At 43.0% G+C, this 20,637-nt stretch overlaps 3 protein-coding genes and 1 pseudogene across 4 annotated transcripts; all 4 read right to left on the bottom strand.

The window, feature by feature from the left end:
* Window positions 1-106: 106 nt before the first annotated feature.
* On the bottom strand, window positions 107-8,094 carry eif3c (eukaryotic translation initiation factor 3, subunit C). Of its 2 annotated transcripts, none has more exons than XM_035145961.2 (23): window positions 7,936-8,094; window positions 6,716-6,833; window positions 6,563-6,628; window positions 6,281-6,470; window positions 6,005-6,130; window positions 5,803-5,854; window positions 5,509-5,630; window positions 5,261-5,388; window positions 4,918-5,071; window positions 4,606-4,709; window positions 4,335-4,476; window positions 3,942-4,070; window positions 3,543-3,636; window positions 3,161-3,348; window positions 2,800-3,024; window positions 2,515-2,706; window positions 2,164-2,335; window positions 1,917-2,076; window positions 1,651-1,716; window positions 1,335-1,422; window positions 1,021-1,186; window positions 836-880; window positions 107-568 (listed from the first exon to the last, which is right to left on the bottom strand). In XM_035145961.2, exons 2-23 carry the CDS (start codon window positions 6,811-6,813, stop codon window positions 483-485), a joined length of 2,793 nt encoding a protein of 930 aa, XP_035001852.2. In that variant the 5' UTR covers window positions 6,814-6,833; window positions 7,936-8,094; the 3' UTR covers window positions 107-482. The 2 variants fall into 2 exon arrangements, with proteins under 2 accessions (XP_035001852.2, XP_047194306.1); XM_047338350.1 differs by having other exon boundaries at window positions 4,924-5,071.
* A 158-nt stretch (window positions 8,095-8,252) lies between these two features.
* On the bottom strand, window positions 8,253-14,528 carry LOC118100602. The gene is made up of 9 exons (XM_035145893.2): window positions 14,335-14,528; window positions 10,977-13,448; window positions 10,736-10,781; window positions 10,465-10,584; window positions 10,179-10,268; window positions 9,881-10,009; window positions 9,664-9,792; window positions 9,075-9,146; window positions 8,253-8,829 (listed from the first exon to the last, which is right to left on the bottom strand). The coding sequence occupies exons 2-9, from the start codon at window positions 13,365-13,367 to the stop codon at window positions 8,780-8,782; spliced, it is 3,027 nt and encodes a 1,008-aa protein (XP_035001784.1). The 5' UTR covers window positions 13,368-13,448; window positions 14,335-14,528; the 3' UTR covers window positions 8,253-8,779.
* The window catches only part of LOC118100609, a 29,330-nt pseudogene continuing 18,591 nt past the window's right edge, over window positions 9,899-20,637 (bottom strand).
* Window positions 14,752-20,292, bottom strand: si:ch211-136m16.8. Its single transcript, XM_035146494.2, has 6 exons — window positions 20,032-20,292; window positions 15,934-19,272; window positions 15,639-15,834; window positions 15,167-15,246; window positions 14,995-15,086; window positions 14,752-14,903 (listed from the first exon to the last, which is right to left on the bottom strand). Exons 1-6 carry the CDS (start codon window positions 20,086-20,088, stop codon window positions 14,843-14,845), a joined length of 3,825 nt encoding a protein of 1,274 aa, XP_035002385.2. The 5' UTR covers window positions 20,089-20,292; the 3' UTR covers window positions 14,752-14,842.

Here is a 20,637-nt window from a genome sequence, read left to right as displayed (position 1 = left end):
GTTTTGATGTGTTACCATAAGAAGTGAACCACCATCGTAAAAATGCCAATCCAGACTTAAACCTGAAGTTAAATTGCTCTCTTTGCCAAAAAAGAAAACTCAGATATCACTGTTTATTATTGTTTATTAGATAAGTATGACAAGTATGAGTCAACAATACTTGACGTATCGGTCACCTGACTCCACTGCCACAAACCAGCCTCACTGCACTGCCTTTCTTGTAGCATTTTCTTTTAGCAATAATCTTAAAAAACTTTACCCAAAGAAGTGGAAGTGGCAGAACTGGAAAAAAATAAATCACTATGCAGTTGCAGTGAGAACAGCTTGTAACTTCAATGGCCTTCAGCTGTTTCAGGATCAGTTTTGAGTGAAACAAGGAGAACAGCACAAAGCCAAGTGCCAAGTACAGAACATGGGGGTGGTTGTTGTTATGGAATGAAGACTAATTCAGGTGCTGGGGCTGAAATCCTCACGTTCAAAGCTCAGTAGTTGTTTTGGTTCTGGTTTCTGTAGCCACCCCTATTCCCGTGGTAGCCACCCCTATTCCCGTGGTAGCCACCTCTCTGATCTGTGAATGTGCACAGATGAAAAACATGGTTATCTACCAGCAAAACACACTGCAGCATTTAATCCATTTATACAAAGTTAATATCTTTACCTGATCGTCTTGAAGGTTTGCACACTTTCAAATGCAACAGTTCAAAATGCTTTTTTCTTAACCTGACATTGTTATTTATTACAAGTATGTTACTGATTCGATGCAAACTAACTGAGTCAGCGACACAGTTAAAAGGAGCAATAACTAACTAGCAGATGTACAAACTCAGCCACGTACCTCCTCTCTGATAGGACTTGTTCTGTTGGTAGCCACCTTTCTGATCTGTAAAGCAAAGAACATCCAGGCGACATTTTAATAAGGAACCACTAATCAGTCAGTAATATCAAGGGGACCTTTGTCAAACACGGTGGATGTAACAACGTGCAAACACATCTAGCAGACGGTGTGTTGTCTAAACTCACCTCTGTTGAAGTAGCCTCCGTAGACGCCCTGTTTTAGGTCAAAGACGCGCTCGTTGTTCTCCACCAGGCTGCCCAGTTTCTCAGCCAGCTGCAGAGCCATGTTCTGCAGGGAGGTGGGCTCTGTGCGGTGCATCACCACCGTCTGTGTGGGCTGGTCGAGCGACGCCTGTAGGAAGGAACAAAACATTTGGACCCTTAATTACAATGGAATATGTACATTTTTGTACATGCAAGTATGCAGCAAAATCTTTCAATAAAGATATTCAGTCCCATCTATTCCAATTCCAATTCAGAACGGTGGCTGTGACATTTACCATCAGCTCCTCGTTGATGATCATCTTGCTGATGATGCTGTGGACTGTGGGTATCTCCAACTCAAACATCTCAGACAGTGTCTGCATGCTGAGAGGACAGATAAAAACTGGTTTTATCTTCTTCATCAAGTAAGAACATTTCAGATAAGATGGGAGTTAAGCTTTGTTAATGTTATTTGCAGTCACATTAGGAGACAGAGAAACACCTGACAGAGCCATTTCTGGTCTAAGAGGATACAGAATAAAGCTCAAGCTAAAAGCTCAGAGTTCTGTATCAATGTCTGACACTAGCACAGAATATACATCTTGTGTTTACCTGATGGAGTCGTACACACTGCTGTATGTGAACAGGTAAGTCCTCAGTGACTCCTCCTGGATTTTCCTGTAAAATGTATTAAAATAAATGTATGAATGTCAGAACAATGAGTTTTTAACAGTTTTGAGTCAACAATGACACATCAGCTACCAGACGTAACAGGGAGTATTACCACAGAGGAAGAGAGAACATGCTATTTAATAAGATTGATATATATACACTTGAAAATAAGTTTGGTGATGTATGATCATAATAGTTTCTCCAACCTGACAAGCATCTTGCGGACATGCTGAGTTTCAGGAAACAGGTCCCACACTTTACTGTTCATCTTCTCATTGATGATGAATGAGTGGCAGGTTCGCCAGTCTCCCATCTTCATGGCTTTGCTGGCGGCCACCACGTGCTCCCTCATACTCTCTGGGGGCCCTGGAGGACAAAGAGAGATGCATTAATCCTCTGGTTTCTCTGTGGATTTAACTGGTGTAAAGGCTTGTGAGGAGACATGTTGCTTACCCAGCAGCGGCTGCCTCTCTCCCACCCTAAGCTGGTGGTGGAACTGCTTGCTGATCATCCTGCGGCGGGCGTCAAATTCATGGGCAGCCATGTATGGAATCTCCAACAGCATGGCTGACACCAGGTACACACACTCTAGCAGCTCCAGGTTAATGTGCATGTGGAACGGCACCTGTTAAAGCAATGTTATAACAATCAGGTTCTGTGGAATCACATGTGAAGCCTGATCTTTAAGTATTTCCAATGTCAGGACAAAACTACTTTATCTCAAGTAAGATCATTGCATGTGGTCGCTACAATGATGTTCATTGATCTGCCCGATGTTCATTGATCTACTCGCGCTGGACTTACTTGTCTTCTCTTTTCGATCTTCTCCTGCTCGGCGTTCCTCTCCTGCATGTTCCTCATGAGCAGACCCTGACCCAGGAGCTCCTTGGCACGGCCAGAGGACTGGATATCCAGCAGGGCATTGTGGGCATCTTTTATCATGCCCTGTCTGAAAGCACAGATGCCCAGTTGGACCATGGTTCTGTTGTACAGGATCTAGGACAAAAGAAAACAAACAATCGTTTTTTAATCTCTGGCATTCACACTTGCAAGTTTGCATGTGTAGCGTTTCTGTGTCTGCCTGCCTACCTGTACGGGCGGGTCAGCGTGCTGGATGTTGTCCTGCAGGTGGCTCATCAGCATCAGGTCGCGGGCCTGGTACCAGCGTGAATGCAGAGCGTGGTGATAGATGTGGCAGAGGATAGCACAGGTACGGATACGGTCGGTGCGATCCTTGGCATAGATGAATTTGCAGAGGCGGTCCATGATCACAGCGCTGTCCTCCCCCTCGCACTCCTCCTGGTCCTGCTCAGACTACACAGCGGACAGAGACATGTTACACTTACTAATGAACTGTGTTAACATATGAACACAATCAAATACAGAGATATTTATATCAAGAACAGAAACCCAGTTCTTTCTTGCTGATTCACTTCTGTGCTTTTCTTACCTTGGTCTCCCCCTGGAGGGCCAGGCTGCGTCGGTGGGCCTTGTAGTCAAACTTGTAGTAGGTGTGCATTATCCTGCGCAGGTAGACGCGGCAGATCTCTTCAGTGCTGCCCTTGTTCTCCAAATAGTTGAGCAGCCGGTCAATGACACCACAAACTCTTCCCTCGTCTTTCAGATTGTCAACATATTCTGGAAAAAGAGCGGAGAACACAACATTGGAATGGACCAGGCAGAGATGTTTGACAACTATTAGATGTTTCAGCGACACAAATCAGGGATTCTATAAAAATAATTTCCCAATAATCAATGTTTACTTTCACTTCTAAAATCACAATACTTGCTTTAAAATTATTCTTGAGTGGGTTATTACGGTATTAACTCACCTTGTGAGTGGGGATCAGTGTTCTGCATGATCTTGGTGAACTCTTCATCCATCCTCTCCACCAGAGTTAACACACATCCACGCACCCTGAACGGCTGACAAACCCACAATGAAGAGGTTCATATCTATTTTTTGGAACACCATCCTGGATCTGGGCTTATGAGACACATCCACACGTTGTGCAGAAGGTAACAAACTAAACCAATCTAAACTACTATTGTTGGTTTTAATGTTGTGTAATTCCATGAAAAGTAAAATATACATATGAAGCTTCCATAAATGGCCGTGAGGCAAAATATTAAGATAACATGGGTCTACTCACCAACTAGAACAAACTGCAACCTCAAAATATCTCATATATCTGTAATGAAAAGGGAAAAAAGCAGAAAAGACTAGATACCTGTTCAGAGACGGCCAGACTCTCGCTGTCCTCTGCAATGTTCTCTCCGATGAAGATGTTGTTGTTCTCCTCAAAGAGGATGTCCAGCAGCTCGTTGATACAATCCAGGCACTTCTTCCACATATCGGCCTAAAGGTCACGAAGACAGATTCACATTCATTCACCAGGATTCCAGGGCCGGATTTTTCAATACAAAATGTTTAAAAAAAACTTTCAAAACTGCATTTAAGCTCATGTTTCTGCTGATTTAACATTCAACTGTTATAATAATTTTTCAATAGGCCAATATAGAAATGTACACACTGAGTCCTTCTGTTGTTCTGTGCAAGTCTTTTAGATCGGTTTTTAATCCCCCCCCTGGTTTTTATGTTTAGAAAAAACAGCCTCTCCTACCTTCATGAAGGCTGCCAAGTTGGGGTTGTAGTCATACAGGGAGGCGATGATGTTCAACTTAATCTTGACCAGGATACCTTGACCCAAGTTGTTCTCAGCAGAGATGCCAGCCAGTAGATGGAGAAGTTCAATCTGGGCAGCCCTGTCACATGGAGAATTTATCATTTAATTAGTAATGACGACTTTAATTGTTCAGTCACACATCACTTTATGTCTTGTAATTAACAACAAATAAGTTACGTTAAAAAAAAGTGTTTTACTAGGCTGTTACCTGTCTGTGCCCTTTTTGCCTCTTGCTTGCAGGATCTCATGCAGCTTCTTCACCACCACTACTGTGTTGATCTCGGTGCCTTTGGCAAACATCTTGGGCTTTTCCTGATGCATTGATGGACACCACATGACATTAACATTTGGTTGTTTCTTTTGACACAAGCTGATGTTTACAAGCTCCTCCACGTTTTGTAAAATCAACTACACGTGTCTTTGACAGTTTATCATGACAGTTTTTAATTTAATATGAATGAATGAATGAAAGAAAGAAAGACAACGAATTTCACTTTTCACAAAATGACATTCGTTTTACCTTTACCATTGGTGCGCCTCCCTTGACCTTCTCCCAGCCTCCTTCAACCTCCTCTCCTCCCTCCTCCTCAGCCTCCTCCTCTAGTCGCTCTTTCTTCTTGGGCTTCTTCTTCTTCCCGACTTTCTTTTCGCTGGACTTCTCAGACTCGTGGGTCCTGACGACAGACACACAGCCAGTGAGGTTGTTAAAGCTTGCAAGATACTTTAGTCGGGGAAGTATCTACATACAGTGATTCAGTTTTCAAAATGTGAAAGACTATGCAACTGAGAAACATTCAGTGCTCTATACTTGATCCTTGCTTTTTCTGTTGTGACGGTAAAAGGATGTGCAAATGGAGACTCACTTCTTGAGGAAGACCACCGCCAGGGAAGCACTTTTTCCCTCCCCATCGTCCGAGCTATCGCTGCCACTGTCAATAGTATCTGAGCCCCAGTCTTCCGGATCATCATCATCACTGGAAGAGGACTCATCCTGTCAGGGAAAAACTCATTAGTTTAGGTATTCCCCTCACACAGGAGTTCTCTAACACAACAATTACTGTCTTTTGCACCAGATTTTTCATCGTCAGCAGATTCTAATGTGGCCTCTTACCCCAGATCCCTTCTCAGTCTTGAGGAACGCGCTGGCGTCTGGAATAGGCTCAGGTTTTTTCTTCAAGAAGGCGTCAGCTGATACTTCATCGCCTGTCTCTGCTTCACTCTCAGAAGAGGAACCTTGAGGAACAAAAATTACAATGATATATAATAGTGTAATTAACCAGGCGTCCCTCAGGACTGTGAAAGGTTTCATATCTATTCTAAAGGTTTGTAGTTTGTTTAATTACTTGTGACCTTTTAGAGAGATCGTCAGATTTAACAAAAGCAAACATATCAACAGCAAGTTTACCAGAATCCTCTGGCTCCTTCTCCTCCTCTTCATCTGCAGACTCCGTTGGGTTCTAAAAGACAGAGGGAATTTTATTTTACCTTTTAGAACATAATGTGCTCTTTTGCAGCATCGCCCTGTTAGACAGTTACAACTGGGCACAGTACAACCACAGAATTTGATTTGAAGCATTAAACCACTGAGGAAAAGTTTCCTAATTTACCTCCTTGTATGCAGCAATTTCTGATTCGTATTCTCTGTTGTACTTGCGGATCTTCTGACGTAGAGTACTGAGGGCCTTTGCGTTGTTCTTGTTCATCTTCTTCTTGCCCTCTTTGTCCTCCCAAAGCTGGACAGAAAATAATGTTAATTATTTCAATTGTACGGCAAAAGCGGAGACTGTGACATTAAACATGCCAGAGGGCATTAACTAAGGTTAATACACATAAACTTCAAATTCTGTATTTAAAGATTTGTGGTTTAACTCTGGGGTACTGACCTGGTTCACATAGTCCTCCAGGTCGGCAAGAAGACGAATGTAGAAAGGAGGAACACCTTCTTTGTCCACTATATTCTTGCTTTTGAGGAACGCTCGACATAACTGCTCAAATTCCTCCAGACATTTGGCTATGTCACGGATCTTCATGGCATTGCGGATGGTCTTGATGAGGTTGGTCAACTCCTCAAATCTTAAGATTTAAAAATGAAAGCATTTAAAACTAAATTGTATCAGAAAATCTATGTATTTTTTTAAGAACACTGTTTAAAAAAAAAGACCAACCTTTTGTCCTTGGCGCTGCGCACCACTCTCTTGGTGTCCTCCTCATCATCACTAAGAAGCAACGACCTGTGAAGAACATGCAGATGTGTGAGAAAACTGCTACAAGTACAATTTGATTCCTAGTGATGGAATTCAAATGCAAGTTGTACTGACTGCTTGAAAGTTGTCCCGGGTGCTTTAGGGGTGATCTCATCGGCAGACGAGGACTCCTCTGACTCACTGTCAGACCCGGTGGCGAAGAAACGAGACATGGTTGAAGGTCGATGTCAATCTGTGAAGGCAAAATTACAAAATTACAGAAGGTTTCCAGAACATTTGACCCTTTTCACCTCCGCCAAGAATTGTATTATCTGCGTTTGCTTGTTTGTCTGTTAGTCAGCAGCATTACACAATTACTAGTGGATGGATTACCATGAAACTTAGTGGAAGGATGTGTTATGGATCTGCGAATAACCTGTTACATTTTGATTGTGCATCCAGAACTTCTATTGTGAGCAGTGTGGGAACATATTTCCCAGGAAACAATGGACTGATATATACACACGAGTGTTTCCCATCTGGTGATTTAATTTAAGAAAACATTTGTGCCTTGGTGGAGGTGTGTGTGCTCGGCTTTGTGTTAAAACTGCTTCGATTCCTGTGTATTGTAAGAAGTGAACGAAATCTCTATCACTTACGATGACTAAACCTGTCATGGCTGCATCAGTAGAATGGACATGTTAGTTTAAAACACCTTCCAGAAAAGCAGGTGGATTTCATCTTCCCATTTAAACGAACTGCACAACACTGTTAAACACCATTGCTGATGCTAACACACATTATAGAACATACTGAAAGGAGAACTACTGCAGTGTGTTATCAAGATAAACATTACGTAGCTAGCAAGTGAGTAGCACGTTGCTGTGTGTGTGTCTTTTCACTGTGTGATCTGAGTTTACTATCTAAGGACGTTCAGAGCTGATGTTTACATTCTAAAAACGTTAATTCCGTGTTTTTTCAGAACTTCCGGTGAAATGTACCGGTAAAGTAAGCGTCCCTCGGCGGTACGTGCTAACGCTACCCGCCACTAAGCTAACATTGCCTTTGACAGATGGACCAGCTAAACGAAGACGTTATACAACTTAACTCCAAACTACAGCTACGTTATTTACAAACGACGGTTTTACAAAACCAACATAATGTAATAAAGGGCACCTCAGCCCGTTAGCTAATAAGCTAACACAGCGGTTATATCAGATAAAACAACGCGGACACGTTGCTGCTAAGCTAACGCTAGCCTCGCACCGGGCCTCCCCGCATGTGCAGCCGGCGAATACGCTCCTCTAACGCGAATAATTAGCGCATAGTTCGGTCAAATGTAGAGTTGGACTCACCTATGTGCGGGTGAGAGTTGTCCTATGATGTCTCTGTCCACTCTGGGTCGATGTTAAATCCAGTTTTGCTGCACGACGGCCACAGATACGCGCGTGAGACAGACTGGCTGAGGACTCGCGTCGGGGAAAGGAAGTTCACTGCAGATCTACAAATCATAGGGATGGTGTTCACAGCTGATGTACAGGCTGCCGGGCCACACTGCCACCCAGCGGCGGACCACGTGTACAACCAGAGGGTAGCGCCTCGTATTGTTTATAGAGGCCAACAACAATAATATTAATATTAATAACTTTATAGACATTTAACTCTGTAGATGTTTCACCACCATGTTTATTTCAAATATCTCTCAAGGCCACGCAGCCTTTCACACATTAAACTGCATATTAGAGAGTTTAAACACAAACAGTACAAACACACACACATTTACCATCTTCATTTCAGCATTGTCCATTAGTTCACTTTAATATTCACTGACAGTGGAAAGTTTCCCCCTCACTGAAAACAAAGCTTTCTCACATCTTCCCATTATTATATTATTTAATGATAAATGACACATAATGAAGAGCATTCAAATACTCTGGTTGAATATATAATTGCATCCATGTCAGGAGTGTAGTTATATTATGTGCGCACACATCAGACCACACTTCAGTCGTGCAGTGACTGGTCAACCAAAGTCACTATTCTACACTGAGGATCTTTATTATACAATACTGTCAAGTAAAATACATTTTAGTATTTTTAATATATTTAGTACATTTATTGATTAGAATATACATTTACAGTGAAACCGTAACTTTACATTTTTTTAAATAACGTGATATTAAAAGTTCACAGTGGGATTTAATTGGCACATTCAGCATTCTTCTCCTTGTTGACTGTCGACAGCAGCTCTGGAAAAGACAGAGAAATTAAAAACATGCACAATTAAAACTTTAAAAGCAAATGTTAAATTAACATTGGGGTAAAGCCACTCGTATGAAAATGCACACAACTATTTGATCAGTGGTGCGACGAATGAAAACTCACCTGAAGGACCGTGACTTATATTTCTTTCATTTCATAACATCAAACATTATGTCTACTTAATTATTTTTAAAGAATTATTAGAGATGAAAAATAGTGATGTGTGTCATACCTTCTTTCAGTCTCTTAATTTCTGCTGATTGTGTTTTGAGCTGCTCTTCCAGCACGACACATTTGGCACAACCTGCAACACAATGTGAATCATTACTGTGGCTGAGGTCTCGGTCAAACAAGCATTTATTTCCTCTTTATATACAATTTTAGTAACAGTGGTTTCCTCATTCATACATTCTCTGTTACTCTCACTTCCTCCAGCGAACACTGTTACTATCCAGAGACTACAGTTTGAGCTCCATTTCAACAACCTTTCTCTGTGCTACTGTAACAAGTCTGACTTGATAACATGCGTGCATCTGATCATTACTGGATTATTGGTATACCTGTGTCACTTCTTTACTGGTGTAAATAGACATTTTGCAGCATTATAAAACAAACCAGTTTAAGAAGTGGCAACAGATGAGTCTTCTTTATAGATGGATCATGACCTTTGTGATTGCTCGTGAAATCTACACAGCCTAGGTTTAACAGAAGGTGTCATCTACAGAAAAACATGGATGTGCATTAAACACAGACACCCAACTCCAAAGATCTTATTATGCAGATGATGTATGAACACTTCCCTTCCTGCAGTCCCAGCTTACCATGTCCTTGTGGTTTAGCTGGCTGAGATCTATGGTGGTTTACAGGCATTTTCTGGTTTCTGCTTCTGCTGGCTGCGTTGCAAGATGTCATGTTTTCTGCAGCAGCAGCACTGACGGGCACTGCAGCATCTGAAAGGCATGTAGCACGGTAAGTAAGTAGCTCACTAAAAGTCAAGAGTTTTGCATAACAGAAGAGTGTGACATTTTTCCAACCTACCGTCTCTTTGGGCTTTAGCTGGTAACACTCTCTGGTTGCAGCTGGTTCCAGGCCGTTTCGGGTTTTTGAATCCGTTCACAGCATCAGAGGCAGTTGAGGTCTCAGCTCCACTGGATGGGTAAGGCCCGTCTGACAGGAGGAGAAAGAATGAGCTCAGATATGGTTTTTTTAACACTATCACAATAACAGCTGAATTGTTTTAGTCATGGGGGTTGGATCCAACAATGAGTCCTAACAACAAAAGTCCTACAAAATAAAGATCGGTTGTATTGTACAATTACCGCACGTCAGCATTTACCTGTTTTCTTCCTCTTTGCTGTTGGCAAAAGTTCACCTCTGGTTAACGGGTGCTTCTTTGGTTGTGTAAACTTCATCCCAGGGTTAGCAGCTGATAACAAAAAAAAGTATATCACAAGATAATTTTAGACGATACTCCAGGCCCTTAGTCCTCAATGATTGCAATATTACAAACCAAAAGGTAAAGCAATTTCAACCCTGTACTGATAAAATTATGCACATATACTTTTCCTATTTATAACTGACCAAAACAATCAAAGCCTACAGTCTGACCACTGTATTATTACCTGCAGGCCCCACGTTACTTTTGGCTGAAGGAGGCCTGAGCCCTGGTGCAGATCTCTGGAAGCCCGATGGTATGCTGCTCATCGGTGGTCTCGGCAGGCCAGAGTTGGGCTGTTTGGATGCTGACGACAGCAGAGGGAAGATGGAGAGAGATGTAAATAATGTGCGACCACACACTTCTCATACAGAAGGCATTACACCTGATGTACACAACACCAAGACTGAAGTGTTGTGTACGTCTGTTTTCTAAAAAGACGACTACATACTGCTTACCAGTTGTTGTAGCACGCAAGTTGTAGGAGCTTGAAATCCCTGTGATCTTAAACAGAAGATGTCAACAAGAGACGATCATCAATACAAGCAGGCAACGCTTGTTCTCTGGTCTCAATCATAAAAATAGTGAATTTAACAGATGATACTGACAAGTCCAAAAGTATTAATTTGATATATTTCTTGAAACAGAAATGCCATCAATCACTTGTACAAAAAAAGACTGTTAACATTCAAACCCTACCCCCTGTGCTGAAGGTGCAGGGTTTTTCACGGCTTCAGTCTGGGTTCTCTGTCTCGTCATGGGCAGTCTTGAAGTTGCCGGCTCACATCTTCCTGGAAGTGCGGAGGTTGGGTTGTATTTAAAAAGCTGTGATGCAGCTTTCAAAGGAGGCAAGTGGGATCTCGCTGCCGGTTGCATCAAGGTTTTTCGGTCTGTGATTAAATTTGATGGAACATCTGGTGGCACCTGAACGACCGGCTTACCGGGTCTGTCCCCATAAAGCTTCTTCTGTGCCGCGATGGCTTTGCCCTTGTCATGTTCAGAGCTGAAGTGGAAAACTTTACAGTGAGTCATCGGCGTTGAGGTTACCAACGAGTCTACCTTCAAATCTAAGCTGTCATCCAAATTGAAGGTGTTTGCTTGGTTGTTCTCCGTATCCGTGCCTTGATGGCCCAAACTTTCAGAAAGACCGTCTGGTAAAGATTGTGAATGATCCTTTGTCTCACGTCTACTCGCTGCAGGAGCTACAGCGACAGCTGGATTAGCTTCAAATGTATTCTCAGGTGTGTCAGCCATCTTGACATCTGGGTCTGTACTAGCTGTCCCATTTTGTTTTGATACTTCGGGAGTGTGGACATCAGAAGTGTTGTCTTTAGAGTCAATGGTTGGATTACAGACTTTTGAAGGAGAGGGTTTGTCAAAGGTATTCTGGGGACTGTCGCTTGAGCTGGTTTCTGTTATTGTTATTGTGCCATTCGGTTTACTTTCAAAAGTGTTGTTCTGGAGGGAAAAGTTCGCTACACCGGTTTTCCCTAAATCACTAGTGCCACAGGATTTTCGAAGAGAAAGTATACTAAAAGTTCCGTTCTGCACATCACACGACTCACCTGACTTAGCAGCTGAACTATTCTGATTCGTATCAAGGGAAGTTTCAGTAGTGCTCTGACCGTCAGCACTAACCTGATCTGCAGCCACACTTTCTGTTTTGGGACTGTTTACATTAGATGGTGGAAGATCCAGAGTCTTGTTCTGAGGGCAGGATGTTTGATCAGTGGTATTTAAATTAGTGGAGGCACTCAGATCGGAGCTCGTTTGCGGCTCTTTGCCCGTTGACTCAGTATCACGACTGGTAAGCAGCTCTTCTTCGTTAGCCTCCACAGCGATAGATGTTTCCACGGGTTTGGCATGAATCTCAATGGTTACATTTTTTGAACTGGTGTTACTCTGCACATCCGAGGTAGCAATTTGTGACGCAGCACTCTGAACCGACATGTTGCTGGAGGAGCTCATGTCGTGAGTCACATTAGAAGGAAGGATCCCGAGTGTGTCCTCAGCTGATGTTTGACTCTTCATGTTTTGTCCACTGAGCTCTGAGAATGTGTTGTTTTCTAAAACACTACCCACAGAAATATCCCGAGTTGCTTCCAAAGAAGATTTCACGTTTTCCTGCACAGACTTTGATTGTTCGCTAAATGAGCTTGTGGTGTTGGTGACACCGCCAGTAAGAGTACTTGACAGTTCTTCACTTTGCATCATGACCGGTCCGTCAGGCTCTGCCACAATCAATCCACTGAGCTCTGATGAAGGCCTGTTGGGTTTCACAGCATCCACTGGGGGAACATCCTCTCTAACCTCCATAGGGGACATGTCTGCTGCTGGTGAAAGCTCTGAATCACTAGTCACATCGAGGAGAGTAATTTCTGGGAAATATCTGTCATCCAGCCAGCGCTCACGCTGACCCTTCCTGTCAGGGGTGTCAACCATCTTATCATTCTGGTTTGTACCAGCTGTTGTGCCATTATGTTTTGACAGTTTAGGAGGCTGGATGTCAGAAGTGTTTCCTTCAGTGCTAGTTATTTGCATTGTGGAATCAGACGTACAATCAAGGAGAGTAATTTCAGGCAGGCATTCGTCCTGCAGCCAGTACACAGGAGAATCCTTATCTCCTAATGATCGACCAGAATGGCTACTAGAGGGATTTGAGTTGGGATGTTGGCTCGAGCCTCCAGTTGATTTTTTACAACTTGCTGTGGTAACACCAAAGGGAAAGAAGGGAACACTGAGGTGAGGACTGTTCCCACATTTCAAAGGCTCTGGAGATGGACATTTGTTTCCAATGTTTAAGTATTTTAAAATAGGTGTTAGAGCAGACTGAAGGCCAGACATCCGTGACTTTGCCCTGGCTCCACCACTGATGCTTACTGGGGCTGGGGTTGAAAAGGTGCAGTTCTCAGAGAGAGGCTTATTTTCTCCACCTGGATCTGCAGAGGAATATCCAGCCAAGTCTCCTTGGACCTGGAGCTTTGAGGTCTCAGCTGCAGCGGTGCCTCCGGGGGGAATATTTTCACGAAATTCATCAGCTTCTGCATTTTCCTGAATACATGAGGTCTGCACTGCCGTCTCATCGGCCATGATGGCGAACTTCTCGTCTTCGTTCACACGAGAAGGACGTCTTTTTTTCAGGTGTCTTCTCAGATGCTCTGTTACTGCAGCCTGTGGATTAAAATATTAAAACAACGGAAAACATCTTTACATTATTGTCATCATATCAACATGCTAGTCTCCAGTATGAATCTAGTGAGCCTGCACGACATCTTCGATCAGCTGATTGTGTGCTTGTCGTTTCCTAGTTACTGCTTTTAAAACCCTTTTTTTCCTGGGTGAATATTAATTTATTGTTTTTATTTATTGATGTTTTATCCTGTTGTAAAGTACTTTGTAACTTTGTCAAGAAAGGTGCTATTGCTGTTATTATTATTATTATTATTATTATTATAGGCAGATCTGAGACAGCTTTAACACAGGATTTTGTTTAAAAACACAAATATGTTTTTAACATCTTACGATAGATAATATTTTTAATAACATTTCTCATATCATCATGATAAATGTCACATTATTATCTCTTTAAAGTTCAGAGACTGATCCTGAGCTATGGTTTGAATCTCTTCTTTATGGGCAGAGATTGACCACAACTTTTACAAATCTGACATAGATCAGTTTAGTGTTATAACTCGTCCCTGTGCATAATACCAATGTAAACAATGGACTTTTGTTATGTTGCTACTGAAGAAAATCATATTGTCATCTACGTTTTGCAGGTTACTTAACGATGACAACACATGATGAGAATCATGAGTTTCGCAATGGACCTTCTGCACTAATGTTGTATTAACATTAATTAGGTAAAAACATAACAGTTGAGCTAACTACCATAACTCCAGTCAACAGAGAGAAGTCACAGACACACAAACAACATAAAAAGAAATCACTGACGGATGTTGTTTGTGTTATTTTAAGTGGTGACAGTCCCAAGCGAAGCTAAGCTAACGTTAGCTTGGTAACGTGGCCGTCAGTTAGAGGCTTTTTAACAACTTACCTACGTCAGCAGGAACTTGAGAGTGAACGTTTATCCTTGAAAATACTTTAACCGGTTTTCTTAACACTCGGATCTGAAACACGAGTCCACTGATGTTAAGTAAAAGTCAGAATTACGAGCGAAGAGTCACATCTCGAACTTCCTGAAGCAACAGAGCAGCCGCTCCAGTTCAAAATAGAAGTTTCCCCCACGCTCATTGGACAGATCCAACCAATCAGAGCCCGGAACACTTCTTCTTCGTGTACACTGTGAGCGGCGTTCATAGAGGAAAGGGCAGCACTGCCACCTGCTGTCTCCATAGAAAGAGAAGTCCTAATTAAATACTTCCCTTTAAACCCTTTTTGAGAAAAACAAGTTTCTTTTTCACTGAAGCTTTATTACAAAACTCAAACACGGCGGAGAAAGAAAAACACGACGAACATCTCATCACTTTATCCAGTTTGACAAATACAACAAAAATAAATCCATTTGTACATTATCATCAACATCTTCACACAATTCATCTTCATCACTCGTTTGTGGGTTTCCTCAGTTTGTTCTTCAGCTCAGACATAAGGGGATTTCCAAATCTGGGGAAACATTTAAAAATGAAAAGTAAGAATCAAACTTGATGTCTCTTTTGTGCAGAATGTCAGTTTTCTTTATTTTTTATTTTTTTACCCTGGGTGTCGAGGTGGCATCCATTTAGGTTTGTGTTTTTCCTCGTCTTGTTTGATCGCGTCACTCTTCTCCTCAGGCTTTGACTCAGGTTCCTGTTGATGTGACGACATTTTAAACATGTTCACACCTCAACACGTGAGATTCACAGACTATTGATGAAGGTTAATGATACCTGTGAAAAGGTTTCTGAGCTTTTTTCTTCCGTCATCACACGCTTGGTCTTTTTCAAAGTGGGGAAACCTGCGCCAAGGCCTGGAAAACAAAGATATGACATTATTTACAAACTATGAAACATAACCCACAATTTATGAGAAATTCATGGTTATGAGGGGTCTGTATATGAGAACGAGGGTCAGTTGCTCGGTACATTTTCTGGAACCTTTCCTTCCAGGCCCCTGGTGAAATGTCCAGAAAATGTCAGCGAATGGGCGTGTTGATGACGCAAAACTGAAAAGAATAAAAAGAATACGAATATCTCAGGAGGAAAAAGAGGCGTCATACACGTACAAGACACAGACGGAGATGTCCAACTTGAGAGAGAATGAGACTCATACGTAAAAGACAAACTCCTGAAAATGTCCGGACCCGATTCCCCGAACATTTTCCGGGGTTCATGTCTGGAAACGACTTAGAGTGACCCATACCTGGCAGTTTTATCCCGATGCCCATGCCTCCCAAAGGCACACCTGTAGGGACTCTGACTGGCAGCCGCGAGGAGGGCGTGGGATCCGCTGAGGGCATGTGCAGCAGGGAGCGGGGATCTGAGGGCGGCCTGACACGAGGGTTTTTCACAGCAATCCTCGACTTTTGTGGGGTGAAGTCCAGCGCAGACGCGTCCACCTGCAATGACAAAACCAACTGAGCTCACACCATCTCTGCAGGTTATGAACACTTTGACATTTAAATATGTTATTTTGGAAACAATGCATCAATCTGAACCTGAGTTGTTGTTGTCGGCTCTTCTGCCACCTCAGCGATATCCTCCCACCACGCGGCGTCCTGTGGTTGCTCCAACTTCTCAGCACAGGCGACATCTTCTGAATCCGCCATCGTGATTTCGTCCTGTAACAAAACCTCTGAGCCACTTCCAGGTCGTCCTGACTCAGCGTGTTCAGTTTCATCGGGAGAGTCAGACGCAGCTGCCTCACGAGGTGCATCTGCATCTTCAGTTTTCTCTTCTGTGTAAAGAGTCTCATTATCTTCGTCTTCAGAGTCTTTCCAGTCGATCTCTTTCTGTTTTCCAGTTTCAGTCTCTGCTGATTCAACTCGTTCTTCATCTGTTTTGTCTTGAGATTTATCCGATCTCACTTTGAAACATCCAGCCTCTAGTGATATTATTCCAGATCCAGGGTGAAATCCAGTCTCAGTGGTCGATTCCTCCTCCGTCAGATCTGACTGCCCCGTCTCCGCTGCTTCCTCCAACGATACATCCTGAGATTCAGGGTCAGGTTGCCGTGTAGACAGTTCGGAGACGTCTGCTGATTCTAATGCACCAGCGAACAAGTCCAAGATGTCCTGTAGGGACCCAGAGCTCGTTGACTCCAGTAGATGGGACTCACTGTGGTCTGTGCTCCATTCACTGACAGACTGGTCCAATAATCCAGACTCTGCTGCTGATGGTGACATTTCTGTGTCGCTCACTAATCCAGATTCTCCTGACATTGACTCCACAAGCTTCTCGTTCTCCTCCTCTGTCTCATCTGATTGCTCCTCTCCCTTTTTGACCAGTTGTCGTCCAGGTTCAGGCCCTTCTCGTTGTTCCATTCCGTCTGTGTCCTTGAACGATGCCGTCTCTATCCACAAGTCAAGGATTTCCTCATCAATCAGGTCTTGAGATCCACTGACGGAGCTCTCCTCTGATTCGGCCTCAAGTTTTTCCATTTCCTCCTTTCCTATCACATCCAAATCCTTTGTTTTGCCCTTGGTTGTCATTAATTGATCTTCTGCTGCACTCGCCTCCGATGCTTCGTCTGATGGTTGATTTTTATTCTCCAGCGACTCGTCTGGTTTCGTTAATTCCGATTTTTCAAACCAAATATTTTTGTTGTTTTCAGAAGTTAGCTCAGCTGCCAGATTTAAAGCTTCTATCTTATTTTTGTTCTGCATTTCATCGTCTGTTCCCTGCTCCTCAACTCCAGAACCTGTTTCTTCCATATCTATCCCTGCATCTTGCATTTCTGCACTACTACCTTCAGGTAATTTAGGCTCGTCCAATTGTTTCATAAATCCAGATTCAATAATATCTTCTAAATCAAGAGTCTTTATTCTGTTTTGCTCAGCATCTCCTGACACTTGATAGAAGCTCATCTCTGTCATCTTCTGTTCTTCATCCTTGAGGATTTTCAAAGTTTCTCCCGTCGTTTCACCGTCACCTCCTGCAGCGTCTTTGGTTCCACTTAAATCTTCATGAGTTTCAAAGTCAACCAGCAGCTCTTCAGTTCCATCCTGCTCTTCTGTTTTCTTAGGAGTCTCCTCTGTTGCACCAACGTGGGTCTCAGATTCTTCTTCCAACTGTCCCACCCTCGTCCTCATCGAGCTCGAGAATGTCTCGTCTTTCTGTCCTGATCCTTCGATTGCTGGCTCAACAATCAGCTCCTCAGTCTCTTGTGGTATTCCAGCGTCTGTAAGCTGCAGTATCTTTGTATCCTTAAAATCTTCTGTTCTGTCTCGTTCCTCCTCCAAATGCTCCCTCACTGGTGAAAACCCACCTCCAGTGCCACTGTTTTGAAGGTTCTCCCACTCTTTGCTCTCCACCTCTTCTGGTAATTGGGTGGCATCGCTTTCCTTGTAATTTCCTACTTCCAGGAACCTTTGTGTTGTATTTTCATCTGGCCCAGGCTCATTGTTGTATTCAGGAACTCCCTCTTGTGTTCCCTGGCTGGTCGGAGAATGTAGCTCCTCCACCACAACAGCATGGCCTTCGCCTACCCCCGGGGGAATATTTTTGAACTCTCCGCTTATTTCCTGTCCAGTTTGGCCTTTGGGTATTACTGTAACTAAAGCGGTTGTACATGCTGCTTCCATGTTACTTTCTTTGTTGTCTTTCACTTCACTGGAAAAACTCTCCACTTCTGTTTGATTCTCATAAAAAAATCTCTCCTCCGCTGAAACATCTGTTGTTGCCACATTAGATTTTGCATCGTTCCCATCATCCGTCTCTGGTACTATGGTTTGCACTTCGGTGTCTTTGGCCACATCCTCTTTTTCTTTATCTCTAAATTCAGCTGTTTGCAGCTCTGCTTCAGAATTCTGCACAACTTCTTCATTACATGCAACATGTTCAGTAAAAGAATCTTCATCTATCGCCTGGTGGTCTGCAGCCTCCTCTTCGTCCCCACCGAGCTCCCCCATCACGTGCTCATGTCCAACGCCCTCTGGCACTTTACCACTTTTTCCGAGGGTCATATTTAATTCATCCTCCAGCGAGGAAGAGCCTGGGTCTCCCCTGACTTCTCTGTCATTTTCTGAGAGCTCCTCACAGACGAGTAACTGATGTTCGACTTGTTTTCTCCCCTCATCGTACTTGATGTTGATTTCTGAGCCCAGCTGTGACACCCCATCACGGTTTTCTCTATCTTCTGCTGCATCCCTCTGCACCTTCGCCTCTTCTATGTGCATGTAATGCTCCTCCTCTGAACTAAAATCTGTCATCCTGCACAACGTTATCTCAGCATCTTCCATCTCCAAAGTTGGTTCATGTTCATGTTGCATTTTATCATCTTCTCCCTTTTCATCCACTTTTCCGTGGTCATCCTCCTCAGCACCGGCCTGTCTTCCATTTCCCCTCAGTTCTTCACTCATGTCCTCATCTGTTATATTTAAAGGCCCTTCATTCTCTGTCGTCTCTTCCTGTCCGTGAGTGTAGGATTTCTTATGTCCATCCTCTACTTCTATGTCTTCTTTTGCAGCTTTAACCAACCTTGCATCATCAGTTCCTGTTTGGCCGAGCTGTTCCTCTCTGGTGCCCTCAGCCTCCTCAGATGCTTTGCTCTCAGGGCCTCCACTCAGTTGGCTTCTGTACTGCATGATTTCTTCCTCGGGCCCGAAGTCATCACCTGTGCTGCAAAGCTCCCAGGCAACAACCGGCCGCGAAGAACTAAGCATAGAGGCCGTCGCAAGAGGCCGTTCTTCATCGACACCCGGTCCCCCGGAGTCTGGGTGACGGGTGTCAGCAGGTTCACTGTCAACTGCAGGTTCCTGGAAGGAGTCGTGGTCATTGTACTCGGTGGTCGTGGGCTCTGGACGGAGAAATCTGTTCACTGCTCCGGTTAAATAGTACTGAGAAGATATGGAGATACAGAGAGAAAAGGGCGATTTATTTTCAGCATTTAATTTTTTGGTATGTTTTCAATTCTCATTTTTACTCATCCGGTAATTTTCTGCATTTTTCCTCACAAGGGATAACATGAGACCTATTTGTCCTCCACCGAGGAAGTTAACAAACTCACAAATACATTTTTATCTATTCAAGTCAGAATTCAGTGGGATGGAAGATGTTGAAAAAATATACATTTATCCATATCAAATTTAAAAGCACTAAAATCCAATAATAAAATAAAGAATAAGAAACCCCATAAAAGTGTGTCCTGTTTATCTTGGGATATAAATAATATGATACAATCCAGTATTGATTTGCAGTCAGTGGGTCACGTGACATTGGAGCCAGGAAAAAACAACGTTTTTTAAATATTAATATTCATATAAAATACAACAGTGAGCTCCACTAAAAAGAGGTGTTTTTCTACGGCATTGATACAATTCAGCATATCTTTGAATGCAAGCTACTGAAACATGTGTGATTAATTAAATATTGATAGAAAAGCACGCACTAAAATCCATTTAAAAGAGCTGTGTCCTGTTTGTGTGGTGTAATAATATCTGAGGTGATTTGGAGTCTATTGAAAACATCGCAGTTATCTCCTATATTCAAACATTCATTTGTTGATGAGTTAAAAACCCTGAGATCAGCTGTCACGGAAACTTCACTATGGTTCAATGATCAACTTGTATCGAGAAGCAGCAGCAGCAGCAGCTCACCCAGACGGACCACATAGTCCTCTCCACCCGGGAAACGGAGCCATTGTCCGGGTCCATCTTCTGACTTCCTGCTCCTCCACCCTCCGAAACATTTACTCAAACCAAAGCTGTTTAAATGTCCTGGGCGATGACATCAAGCTGCACACGAACATCCAGCCTGGCTCGATTCCTGCTCCACTGACACACACTTGATATCCGGTGGGTGAAGATGAGGAAGAGGCTGATGAACGCAGCCGAGTCTCTCTGCTGCGTGTTGCACAGTTTGCGGATGTGACAAAGTCAGACCACAGATCAGACTTTACTTCCCAGTCACCGTTGACAACAAAGCTGCACATGAACACGATGGAAAAACAACTGCAGCTCATATGTGAAAATATAATAACACCTGCCATCAGGGTGAAAACTTCCCCTGCACAGATAAAATGATGTCTGTCAATGCAGAACTAAACTTGACCTGTGTTTACACCTGGTTAACTTAATATCAAATTAGAGAGATTACAACCAGAGAGAACCTAATGGCCTTTATGTCATTTATGGAAATTTAAATAATATTTTTTTGTTGCCTAGTAAATGTTTAAATCATTTTATAGTGTTTTATTTTTACCC

The sequence above is a fragment of the Hippoglossus stenolepis genome, chromosome 21 (genome assembly GCF_022539355.2).
Source record: "Hippoglossus stenolepis isolate QCI-W04-F060 chromosome 21, HSTE1.2, whole genome shotgun sequence".
In the NCBI taxonomy this organism is placed as follows: Eukaryota; Metazoa; Chordata; class Actinopteri; order Pleuronectiformes; family Pleuronectidae; genus Hippoglossus; species Hippoglossus stenolepis.
This window is presented reverse-complemented; position numbering and strand designations above follow the sequence as displayed.

What these genes read in the sequence shown, in the direction of transcription:
- si:ch211-136m16.8 (XM_035146494.2), bottom strand. Translation starts at nt 20,088, where the DNA reads ATGGACCCGGACAATGGCTCCGTTTCCCGGGTGGAGAGGACTATGTGG. An exon ending in CATCGGGATAAAACTGCCAG is followed by an intron (nt 15,247 to 15,638) that starts GTATGGGTCACT and finishes TTTGTTTTCCAG; the next exon opens with GCCTTGGCGCAGGTTTCCCC. An exon ending in ATGCCACCTCGACACCCAGG is followed by an intron (nt 14,904 to 14,994) that starts GTAAAAAAATAA and finishes ATGTTTCCCCAG; the next exon opens with ATTTGGAAATCCCCTTATGT.
- LOC118100602 (XM_035145893.2), bottom strand. Translation starts at nt 13,367, where the DNA reads ATGGCCGATGAGACGGCAGTGCAGACCTCATGTATTCAGGAAAATGCA. An exon ending in AGCTAAAGCCCAAAGAGACG is followed by an intron (nt 9,793 to 9,880) that starts GTAGGTTGGAAA and finishes CATGCCTTTCAG; the next exon opens with ATGCTGCAGTGCCCGTCAGT. An exon ending in AGCTAAACCACAAGGACATG is followed by an intron (nt 9,147 to 9,663) that starts GTAAGCTGGGAC and finishes ATTGTGTTGCAG; the next exon opens with GTTGTGCCAAATGTGTCGTG.
- eif3c (XM_035145961.2), bottom strand. Translation starts at nt 6,813, where the DNA reads ATGTCTCGTTTCTTCGCCACCGGGTCTGACAGTGAGTCAGAGGAGTCC. An exon ending in GAGGCGCACCAATGGTAAAG is followed by an intron (nt 4,710 to 4,917) that starts GTAAAACGAATG and finishes TCAATGCATCAG; the next exon opens with GAAAAGCCCAAGATGTTTGC. An exon ending in ACGCTGACCCGCCCGTACAG is followed by an intron (nt 2,707 to 2,799) that starts GTAGGCAGGCAG and finishes CTTTTGTCCTAG; the next exon opens with ATCCTGTACAACAGAACCAT.